Here is a 13,015-nt window from a genome sequence, read left to right as displayed (position 1 = left end):
TGGCAATATGCTTGCCGTTAGAATGGTAATAACGCTAAAGAAATATAAGACTGCACTTCATATCACAACATATCAAGCGATATGGTGATATGGTGCACGCTAACATAGCTCATACCCAGCTCTGGTGATCTTGAAAGCAGAATTACCCTTTGATCATTTGGAATCATTTCTTCAACAACGCTCCGTGCTTCGTTACCGTCACATTTTGATTGTGAATGTCAAATATGGACAAATCATTTGTTCATAAAAATTGAGTAACGGCAAGCACTTCCCCACGAGACCATACCAATCGTCCTAAACCATCTGTAGCGCTATCTGTCTCCACTTTGGAGAATCAAAATTTCTTCACCCTGAATTTAACTCATGGTGAATCAAAATACTAATAATTATTTTCTCCGTTTTTCAAATGAAGCATTTTGTATTTTATGCGAGTATAGGAAAGTACTACCAACATACTTATTTTTTCCCTATAACTAAAATTATTAGCTCTTGAGTTATTTTGATTTTTCTGTGCAAAACAATGATTATAAACCTATATCTAATCATTTAACAATTAATTGTGAATTAGCTATAATTTATTCGTCAAAAACTGATATTTTATCGAAGCTGTTTTGTACTGTAGAGAATGAATTACAAATATAAAGAAAAAAAAACAAGTATATTACAAATAAATTACAGGAATGAAGCAATATTTACAGTATACGTACACGTCTTGATTTCAAAATAGATGTTCGAAATAACCTCCAAAGATATATATGCATGCTTGAAACCGATAACTTAAAGAGTTACTCACATCACGAAGCATTTCTATAGAAACATTCCGAAATTCATACCGTATTCTCTTCCTCCTGATATCCCTCGATGCTGGAGATATTTTTAATACTTCATTCTTAATGTGACACCCGAAAAATGAGTACATTTTATTGGAATCGGGTGACCTTGGTGGCTACTGTACTGGACTATCTTCCGTGAAATAGTCCATTCATTTCACCATTAATTAATTGATTAGCGTGAACAGGCGCACCATCATGCAAAAACCACATCCTTTGACGTGTGCGAAGTGGAACTTCTTCCAGTAAAAGATACTACATATTTACCAAAAATACTTCCTTACACATTCAACAATCATCTAGTTTGGCTGTGTTTCACTATGAGATATGGATTAGTTGATTGATAATAGTGAAAGTTTTCCCTTTTAACACAACCATTTTTAATAAACGTGGCTTTAACTCCAAATAGAAATCGCTTGTTTTTTTTTTCAATATCAACTTCAGTTCTATCTTGTTGCAAGTAAATGTGGAAAGGGTGCATTCTGTTTTTGTCAAGGATTCTTTGCACACCGTACTAGCTCAGCGAGAAGAACTACTTGTGTGTGAGTTTTCAGTAACAGCTAGCAAAACATCAATTTCATTTTCTTCCCTTTTTAATCGGTTATGCTTTTTATAATGATGCGATTAAAGCGCTCCATAAATCTCTCTTTTGTTGTTGTAGCTTGCCGCCTTTCAGGAAAATGTCCAGGTATACTCTTGCTGATAGTAAGGCGTTTTTATTGCATTCTCTCAATATCCAGATCATATCAACCATTTCATCACTAATAAAATTCATTTTTGCCCTAGTTCAAATTCTACAAAAAAACAAAAAATTTATCAAACTGCTAAATCAAAAAACAATAGTGTGCCTATTGTTACGACATGTCATTGTCAAATATCAGTTGTTGGCAAATATATAATCATTGGTTCTCGGTCAATGCTATAACAGAAAACATCAGTTTACCTTCTCTAAAGACGATAACTTGGTTATTGAAACGCGCGTCAAACAATGTAATTGTGAGTGTTGATGTAGTGGTGGTGTAAACAGTGTGTTCACCCTGAAAGATAGTAAATAATTTTAGAATGTCACACTAATCAATCACCCTGCTTACGACAAAGCTTAAACCAAAAAGAAGCTTTTTTGCTGCTAAAGTATCCCACACAAAGTGTGGATTGTAGGGGGCGTCGTTCGTAGTCGGTGTAGAGTTCCAGTGTTAATTAAATAAGAAAACTATGAGTAGCATATCGTCACATACGGACTGGAAATGTCGATAATATAGTTAAGTTAATGTAATTTTCGCATGTGCTGATGATTAGATTCTCAACACAAAAAATAAATGGATATATCTTCTAATTGCCTTCAAAAAATACGCTGCTAATTTGTTTTATCAAAACTGTAGAAGTAATTCCTGGGTTAATTTTTCATCATCTTTGCTGCCATCCTTTAAGGACAGTAGGTATACCTAACTCCTTGACCGATTTTTCATCATTCTTGCTGCCAGAATATTCTATCTGAACAGTACAAATAACTGCTATGTTGAAATTTCATCATTCTTTTTGCGAATATCTCCTTACTAATGGTACCTTAAAAGAAACCCAGTGTAATTTTGTACAAATAGCTATACGTATCAAAATATAAACGTATTCATAATGCTCTCTAATATTTTTTTGAGCTAGTCCAAGAACTGTGGAATTACCATAATTCAAAAATACATAGAACCAGGTCACTAACAGATGGAGAGTGACTAGGAAGATGCGTATTCTAAGTAATTATATAATTGCTAAACAAAGAGTTTATACAAGAGGAATACATTTTTTTCAAGAATTGTGCAGACCCTAATACATAGGTTTATAAGAACTTTTATTCTGGACGCAATAGTTGTAGACTTTCGAGCTATAACCCAGACTCAAAACAAACTTAGATGAAAAACGGAAAGATCGCCTATAAAGACCAAAGACTAAAGAGGTTGTTTGCAACCAACTTCATATTAATAATTTCCCAATATTATCTTTAAAATTTACAAGAATTGAAATAAATAATAGAGAATTATAAACATTTTATTCATAATTTTTTCTGGTGACACCACTTCATAAAGGGCTCGTACTGTTTTTCGTACCTTGCACGAGATTTATCCGGCAACGAATTAAGCCGCATTGATTCCTTCGGTGAGATTAGGTGGCGTGGATTCGAATAACTCTTCATCTCTAATGTTTTCTTTATTATCATCATTCATTGTTATTCATGCAAAACTTCGGATAAAACAAATAATTTCAGAAAATTAAAAATTTAAGGTTATGCAAAATCAACGAAGTAAAACTGTCAACTGTCAACATTGAAGTGGCTAGAGTCACATTTAAGGAAGTTAAAGTAGTCTACTCCAGAGCGTCCCGAAAGTGTCGTTTTAGCTACATGAAACACTCAAAACAAACGCAACTTTCGATACGTGAATGAATACAGAACGAACAACTTTCAGATGGCGTCGTCTAAAAATACTGATTTGTAGATACCATTATCATGTTTTTTACTCATAATACGCCACCTTATAACTTTCCTTACAATCCTTAAATTTAAACCCATACCTCATATTTTACTCTATAAATACAAATTTTTAATGTAATACGTATTAGTTTCTTTTCCAAAGATAGTATATATAGTATTATTTCAAAATCAGATCAATCTTATACTGTACAATATAAAATTAAAACTTTATTTTTTGTAAAATTGCACTTTTGTAGATGGTGTTATAGGTACTTTAATGTCGATCAGCTGATTAATTATGAGTTGATGTTGATGTACCCTCACTGAAATAAGCGATTATAAAAATATTTCAAGAATATAAAGATACATTTTTCACTATTTATCAGCACAACCTATTTTGCAAAAAATATTTCTCTAGTAAGCACCACATGGGTAGAAACCGCCCCAGCATAAAATTATTTGTCTCCTTTCCTTCGGAAAACAATGAATATATTAATAGAACATATATTATTTTTTATAATTAGTAAACATAAAATAATTATATAAATATTCAAATGTTTTCTGAAAATCTTGTGTGTGAAATTTATATACATATAATAAAAAAACCATGCTTCTAACAGAAAATATGTTTTATGTATATTTATAGTATTGTTGTTAAATGTATTGATGATGTAAATATATTATAAATGCAATGTATAATAAAACAACAACGGTATATGGAAATCCAAAATTAGTAAAATAAAAACAATGCAAACTATCATAATGTCGACAGTTCAAACTCTCTCATTACTTCTATCCTTCAAATCTACAACCGCTTTCATCGTTCTTACATAATTGATAATTCAAGCAACCTCAATTACATATCATGCAACGTATAAAAAACATTCACAAGTCGTGGAAAAATATTCTTATTAAAGTTATTGTAACATTTTAATATTATCACAACGCCTCCCTCTTATTTTTGGTTAATTTCAAGAAATACGGATTGTTTGTTCACTCTAGCCAATAAATAGTATTTAAACTAGCGTCTATTGTTTCAGGTGTGACAAATCCGCATGGCCTGCCGTCGCAGCCAGCAGCAGCACCAGCAGCTCAGCAAGCAGCAGGCAAGTTACAATGGTCAAAACGTTTCAGGCCTATTTACCACCACAGTGTCATCGCACGTATTCGTGCATACATTGTCGAGCTCATTTAGCAAATCACGATGAACTTATATCTAAGGTGAGTTTTGACGATAACTGTATTGATACTTTATGTCAAGGTCGTTTCCAAATTTTATTAGAGGATCGCTATTTAAGTTTTGAGATAGACAAATAAATACAAAAACTTGTAATTGGATATGGTTTTATTGTTTTTCAAAATATCCATTAAGATCAACAAACTTTTGCATGCCTTTGAACCATTTGTCGAAACATTTTTTCCATTCCGATTGAGGTACCTCCAAAACATGTAATTTGAACGCATCAACCGCTTCGGGTTTAAAAAAACGTTAATATTGCAATTTATTTGTGATCTGCGGGAATAAGAAGAAATTATTGGGTGGCAAACAAGGACTGTACGTCGGATGATCCATCAATTCGATGTTTTGACTGTTTTTGTTGGATCTGATGTATGAGAACTCCTATTGTCGTGACGGGGAATAATTTGTCTTTTGCGATTGGTTCTCTTGATTTTTTCAAACATTTCTGAAAAAAAAAATGCTGGTGTATCTACGCTCTAATTGAACGGTGGCGACATGTCCAGCTATTCCTAAAAAACAGGAGACTGTTTGCTTTGAAGTGCGCGAACAATTTTGCTCGTCTTGAAATACCCATACAGTGGATTGCTATTTAGTTTCGGGTTCATAGAACTAGATCCATGATTCGTCGTCTGTCACGATCTTATAGAGGTCTTTTAAAGTACCGCTATTGAATTTTTCAGTATTTCTTCGCACCAATTGCGAACAAATCTTTTTGACAGCCAAATGTTCATGCAATATTAAAGCGAAGTGCGACCAAGATTGATTCGGAAAACCAGCTTAACACGTTGGCTCAAGATGGTGCTTCATCACCAAAAGTCGAAGCAAATTGGGTTAATCCAATCGAAATCGAAAGTAGAAGAAAATCATCGCATGAAAATGTTTGCTATTTAATACCATTTTTGAACCAAGATGAATGTTTCAAGGATATGTAAACAATTCAAATTGCACTCGTATGACAACACGTTCTGAGTTCTTCACCATTAAAAATGTCAAACTTTATTATGGCAGTATCAGATTTAACATATTCATATCAGTGTTGCCATATCTCAAAACTTAAGTGCCAACCCTCAACTGCACAGAAAGATAAAACCTTTCTAAAAAATGCAAATGAAATATAAACAAACCTATTGAAGGTATAATAATAAGTTGTAAAAGTTGAACATCACCTTGAATCAATGATTTTATTATCAATATTAATGTCCCGAGTGCATGTCAAATTGTCGATAATTTAATTTTCTCGAGTGCGCATTCGCGCACTCGAGGAAATTATGAGACAATTTGACATGCACGAGAGGGCATTTTGGCAGACTATTTCCTGAGAAAAATTTAATTTAAAATGTTGAAAGAAAAAAGAAGAAAACATATTACGGTCGATCGTCTTTTCTTAACTGTAAACCCATCATGGATGAAAGAAACATCAAAAGGTTTTTTTAAAAATTGTCCAGTAGGACGAAATGAAATTTCAAAGTGGACAAGAGATGCAGCGGAAGCTATAGGAATTGACACGAAAAGAATAAAAGTGACAAATCACTCGAACCGTGCTGCGGCAGATACTCAGCTTGCCAAGGTTGGGGTTTCAGAAAATCAAATTATCAAGGTTACCGGACACTCAAATCAGGCCTCGATAAAGAGTTACCTCCATGTAAATAGTGAACACCACGAGGAAATTGTACAAAAAATGCGAAATGACAGTAGCGAAGTAACAATAAGAAGTGGTGGAAGCAGCATAGAAACACTATCGTCGGCCTCCAGTAAAGTTGTATATTCTAATTGCATTTTCAATCATTGTTCCTTTTCTTAAAATATAAAATTAAAACCAAATGATGTTTATTAATCCTAGACGAAAATTTGGCACTAGTGCAAATTATCGATAATTTGCACTAGTGCAGTATTATCGCTGAAATTTGATCGTTCTAGGTAAACATAAAATATTACAGCTTTTTGGTTGGCTTAAATTTTTCGAAGGAAATAGTCACACTTATCCGCATCTTATATCTTGATATGTTTTGATCGGTACCTGCTATCAAGCAATACAGCACTCGATTTATTTTCACAAGTTAACTCAAATTCTTGATTACCACATTTATTTATCCTTTTTTATTGCTATTATTGCTTCTCTACTAATTCATCCGTGCAAAAGCGAAAAAATATATTCCAACTCGACATAACAATGCTTGTACTATATCTACAGTTTTCTTATATAATTAAAAGTAATTAAACAGTCCGTCAGTTGCAATACATTTTGAAGACAAGTAAGTCTCAAATATATTCTTTGATTGTGTTGGAATACATTCATTATTTCGGTTTCTGTATGCAGGGTATTTCAAAAAAGAATGGACCCAGTTTTTAGGATAAGTAAATATCTTAAAAATAATTAGGGTTTGCTTAGTAAAAAAATTACTTTACGACATCCGTATTCAAAAAGTTGTAGAAAAAATTCATTCATATTTTTTATGCTACTGGCATCATGCGAATGAAATTTTATAGGAAGCTCTATATATCCCATGAATCTATTGAATGGGGATTTGATCCTCACATTTAGCTGTCTTTGAATTACAGGTACAAACCTGAATATCTTTAAATTTCGAACTTGTGATGGTCCCTTCATTCTCTTAGAGAAATAAATATAATCTTATTTGAAAGGGTTAAAATAGTATTCACTCCAGAACTAAATCCATAAAGTCATACAAAATCTGTCATTGTAAATGAAATCAAATCCAATATTTTATAAAGACAAGCAACATTAATACCAAACCGTTAGGCTTTCTTTGTCGAATATTTTCTGCCAGATTATCCAAATTTTTGTAAAAGCTTTCAGATACATAATCACGAATTAATATTCATATGAATGTTTTCCTTGCTAGGTAAATGTGAAGAGAAAAGAATTTCGATTGTAAAAACAACAAAAAAAGTTACTTAAATATTATCCTGAAGGTGCTCCGACTCATGGAATGATTTGTAATTCTTTACCTTTAAAAGTTACTATATGAATTCAGACGATGCTGTACATTCGGAAGCATTATTTACTTCAACTTCTTCAGAAATAGTGAATAAATAAAGTGAATATTTCAACCGGGTATTTATTATTTTGCCGGTGGATGCCGGGTCGTTTTTACGGCTAATAAGGTTGTAGCCCAGTATCATGGAATTCTGAAGATTTAATCTTATCGATCTATTGATTATTAATATCTAGAAAAATGGATATCAGTAACTGGTCAATATTCTGCTGACAGGTTTTGATATAACGGCCTCATTAATTGCAATTCGAAACATGATCTGCCAATCTTCGAGGGAGGGACGTACAATTTGTTGAGCGGTTTTGATGTTATGGCATTTACTGAGATGAAATCAGACCAAAAAGCGGTAAAGAGGGAGACAGAACACATAAGAACAGAACAGGAAGACATCAAGAAAGAACTAAAAAAATTGAAAATGGAAAATAAAACACTAAAGGAGGAAAGCAGAAATGATATAATTAAGAAAATCCATTAACCGACTTGAAAAAGAAAGAGAAATAACTAGTTGCTAACTGGAATAAAACTGAATACAGAAGATGAAATGAGTCTGAAGGAAGCAGCTGAAAGAATAATAAAAACGCACCTGAACCTGAATATTGAAGTGAAACATGCAAAAAAATTAGTGAGAAAACGTGCTTAATAGAATTAAACACGGAAAAGGAAAAAGAGAGTATCCTCCAGAATAAGCACAAATTGAGAGAAATCAGAACAGAACAAATATACATTAATGAAGACCTCACACGAGGAGAACTGGAAAAAAGAAAACAACTGCGGAAAATAGTGAAGGAAGAGACAGAAAAAGGAAAAACAGTAAAAGTTGGTTACAATAAAATAACAGTAGATGGAAAAGAATGGAAATGGAGGAGCAACGTAGAGAAAAAAATAGTAAAGCCAAACGATTCAAGAAACTAATACGACAGTAGTAATAAGTTTAGTAATAAGAACGGTAGCTCTAGTAGTAATTTTAGCTGTAATTCTGTTAGAGGAAAATAATAGCAATAGTTGCAAACATAATAATAGGAATGTTAATAAGCCCCGGGAGATGATGGAATAGAACCGGAACTTCTTAAATATGGTGGAGAAAAACTAAGTAAACATATTTATCAACTAATGGAGCAGATATGGAAACAAAACAAAAACCCAGACTAGTGGAGTACAGGAATAATCACACCAATATTTAAGAAAGGAAATAAAGAAATATGTGAGAACTATAGAGCCATCACCCTGCTAAATACCGCCTGTAAAATACTGGCAAATTTAATAAATGAAAGTTTGAAGGAATTAGCAGAGAGAGAACAAGGGGATTATCAAAACGGCTTTAGACCAGGAAGATCAACTATAGACGCAATCCACACTATAGACCAAATGATAGAAAAGACAGCAAATTATAAAAGGGAAATACAATAAATATAGTTCTTCTTGACTTCAGATGTGCTTTCGACTCAATAAAAAGAGAGAAAATAACAGAATTATAAAGACAAGGATATCCAAAAAATTAAAAAAACTCATAGAAATAATACTAAATAAGAGTGACATTAAAGTGAAATTCCAAGTTACAACATCAGATAAAACGTACACAAATAAGGGCGTTAAGCAGGGAGCCCCAATGTCACCAACGCTATTCAACATAATTCTGGAAGGCATTGTGAGAAACGCAGTACTACAAAATAAGAACATTATAACAGATGCAATACAGATAGTAGCATATGCAGATGATGTAACGATTACAGCAAATGGACAGACGGAATTAATAAAATCGATTAACAAATTAGAAGGAGAAGCAAGAAATTACGGACTGGAAATAAATGCAGAAAAAAATACATGAAAATAGGAGGAAAACTAGAACAGAGATCAAACCAATTGAAAACTAACAAATTCAATTTTGAAACAGCATCGACCTAGAACTATCTAGGAATAATGTTGGGACAAACAACCAGAGAGAGGATGAAGTATAGGATACAAAAATGCTATCAAGCCTATGGAAGAAACAAAAACCTACTAAAAAACAAAAACATAACCGAACAAAATAAAATAAAGATGTACAAAACCCTAATAAGACCAGTAATCACATATGCAATGGAAACAACAGTAACAAACAAAAGAGAAGAAAAAGAACTTAAAAGAACCGAAAGAAAGATAATGAGAACTGTAACAGCTAACATAACACAGGAAGAAGAAAGAAGAGCAGAAAAAAACGAAGAAATAGAGAGAGAACTGGGGAAAGAGAATATAGTGAGACACATAAAAGCTCAACAAGCTCAACAAAGGCTCAACTAAGCCGGGCACATAATGAGAAGAAAACCAATTGAAATGATCAAAAGAATAACGCAATGGATCCCATTGTGGCCAAGGAGAAGGGACAGGCCGAGAAAAACTTGGAGAAACGAAATAGAGGAGGACATAAGGGCACTCAATGTATAAAACTGGAGAGCAAATGCCGGAACCTAAAAGAATGGAAAATAATAACAAAAGCAGCCAAGACAAACGATAAACTATAAAGAAAATAAAAATTAGAAAACATCTACTGTCATGAAATTCGTAAAAAAGTTTATCGAAACTGGTTCAGTAAAAGATTTATCTAAATCGGGGCGCATCAACTTTGATGTTTGTGCCCTTATAGAAGACGATCCACACTTGAGTACTAGACAAAATCCAGGGAACTTGAAATTTCGCAAACATCCGTAACGAAAATTTTACGTGATAATAAATTCCATCCATAGAAAATAACGTTGGTTCAAGAGTTGTCAGATGACGATTTTGATGGACGCAGTTTGCAGACCTTATGATGGAAAAATGTTATAATCAAAATGATCCAAATTTTTCAAGTAATGTCATGTTTTGCGATGAGGCCACTTTCTGTATTAATGGAAACGTAAATCGGCGTAATTGTAGATTCTGGTCACGTAACATGGATGCGTGAATCCCACCCAATATCCCGAAAAACTGAATGTATGGGCTGAGATATTAGGTGACAAAATAATTGGTCCCTTTTTCATTGAGGGTAACTTAAGTGGTTCGGCGTATTGAGATTTATTGGAAAATAGTATTATACCTGAGTTTCTGAGATAATTGAGGTGTTCCATACATAAAACTCACTCTGTATACTTTATCTAACAAATATAAAGTCAACATCTAATATTTAATTCGGATCTTCTACTAGAAAAAAAAATGAAAATTATTGGAACAGATTTCATAAAATCGACTTTATTTGTGACATATCTGTCACCAAGTAGGTGAGCACGCGCACAAGGCACCATTGGTAAAGTGCTTTTAATAAAGTCGGTGCCGTCTATTCATAAAGGAAGGCATTAGCTTTATTAAAATCGGCTCTATGGTTCTTTTTTAATCGATATTTAGTTGCCTGAATGTGTTTTCAGAAATGAAGACAAAAGAATATCGTTTTCAAAACATAATCAAACTCCCGGTGTTTGTTGTATAGATTGGTTTTTTTTTTCATTTTTGATATGTATACGATGTCCAAATCTAAAAGATTTAGTTTTCGCTATGAAGGCGATATTGTTTTAAAAAGAAATCGACTCTAGTAACCCTATAGTTAATCCTCATAATTTATTAAGTAAAAAAATATTTCTCCATACTTTCTAGACAATAGACAAAATTTCAGGTTAGAAATAGCAGATGTGTGTCGAATGCGACAGTGTTCCGAGAGCTCTATTTTTAAAATCTACTTTTTATTAAAAGTAAAAGCAAGGAAAGTCGGTATCAATAAAATCGCCATTGTTCCGATAACTTCCTAATATTTGAATTACTTTTAATATTGAATTCAATAGATTATAGAATATAATATATTCATTTCAGCCCAGTCTGTGAATATTTAAAACGAGTCAACTGATATTCGTGAAAGTTGGCATGTAATTTGGTCTTACTTAAATGATAGGATAGTCATTAAAATTAATGGTCTCAATAATTAATAATAAACTGTTCATCAACGTTGATTATGTTATTAATCGTAGTTTCCATGAGTCTGGAACAGATGGCGCTTTAAGCGAATTTCTTTACAGAGAACTGTAAAATTTTGTCCTTTGCACCTCATAGATGGCGCCAAACTTTAAGGTGATATATTTTCTTAGACTACACACTATACATGTCTCATTTTGCCTATACCACTTAACGTCGCTTCTTTCAAATCATTCTTCATTTTGTCTTCGTTGCGTACATTACTTCGAATATTTTTTTTTATTTCTAACTTACAGTTATTCAGAGAACAGCGAAATCTATACACATTAAAAATTAAAATACTAGTTTTAGTAAAATGCCACCCAAAAAATCCAACCTTAACGCCCGTAGCAAGAAGACTCGATGTGCACGGGTTGAAAGAGCTCATAGCAGTCGAGCAGAGAGCAGAAAGAAATGTAACTCAAAGTATTAGCACAGCTGAAATTCGTGCTCGAGACAGTGTGATAATCGTCGATATAAAAATACATTGAGAACCAGGGTGGCACGTCAACCACACATAGATTCATATAGAGAACAAAATCTAAATAATCATCGAACCAACCGCGCAGTAACACGTGGGTCATTTGTTCGTCTTGCATTTAATTATGACATCAATTACTCAGCTGATTCCAAAGTTACTATTGGTGCAATGGACAAAATATGCAATTATTGTCAGGCGTTAAAATTTTGCAATGAAACACCCGGCATGTGTTACGCATCAGAAAAAGTTCGTATTGTCACCACTCCTTACTCCACTTGAACCTTCGAATTCCCTTCTTTCTGGGATTTCAAATGATTGAAAATTATTTTTGCGTAAGACACGAAAATTTAATTCTTGTTTCCAAATGATGTCGTTTGGAGCATCCAAAGTTTGTGAGTTGTCATCTGATGGTCGTAATTTTGAGACAACATTCAAAATTCAAGGCCAGGTATATCATAAAATTGGATCATCGATGCCAATGCCAAATGAAGATCCAAAATTTCTTCCGATCTATTTTATTGGCAATTGTGAAGAACGTGTAACAACTCGATGCCAGTATAATTACATTGAACAAGCAGAATTGAGAGCAATTGTATTGTCATTAGAATTATTTCAAATCAAATCACTCAGCCACAGCAACGCGTGGCCGAGTTTGCTAGTTTTTCAATATATTGATTCAATATTTTTCAAATGATACATACACGTTCTCCATTACTGTAAGTGATCCCATTGGTCAAATGACCTCAAATGACATTAATTGACGTGAGTAATATACACGTTGTCCATTTTTGTATATTTTGAGCGACAATAGCTTGTAAAAGAATGATTCTTACAACTACAAATTCAAAAGTTGTTTAGCTTTTCCTTTTATATCCACCCAAACCAGATCAATTGCGATTTAACTCGCAATGATAGGGAGGAGCAAAAGTATATCATCTTTTCTACAAGAACTTGTTAGTAACTTTTTAATAAAGGGGATATTGTCCAAGACAAATATTTCCGAAAACCTTTGAATTCGTTTATTCACAATAGTAT

At 33.1% G+C, this 13,015-nt stretch overlaps 1 protein-coding gene across 1 annotated transcript in view; it reads left to right on the top strand.

Moving 5' to 3' along the window:
* LOC130448715 (protein yippee-like 2) overlaps positions 1-13,015 on the top strand; it is a 249,952-nt gene that overhangs the window by 187,925 nt on the left and 49,012 nt on the right. The window contains exon 4 of the mRNA XM_056786196.1: positions 4,329-4,509. Coding sequence (XP_056642174.1) covers positions 4,405-4,509 — 105 coding nt within the window. The 5' untranslated portion in view covers positions 4,329-4,404. The remainder of the gene's footprint in view (positions 1-4,328; positions 4,510-13,015) is intronic.

This window comes from Diorhabda sublineata, chromosome 9 (assembly GCF_026230105.1).
Source record: "Diorhabda sublineata isolate icDioSubl1.1 chromosome 9, icDioSubl1.1, whole genome shotgun sequence".
NCBI lineage: Eukaryota > Metazoa > Arthropoda > Insecta > Coleoptera > Chrysomelidae > Diorhabda > Diorhabda sublineata.
Note: the sequence above shows the minus strand (reverse complement) of the source record. Positions and strands in the feature narration are given on the sequence as shown.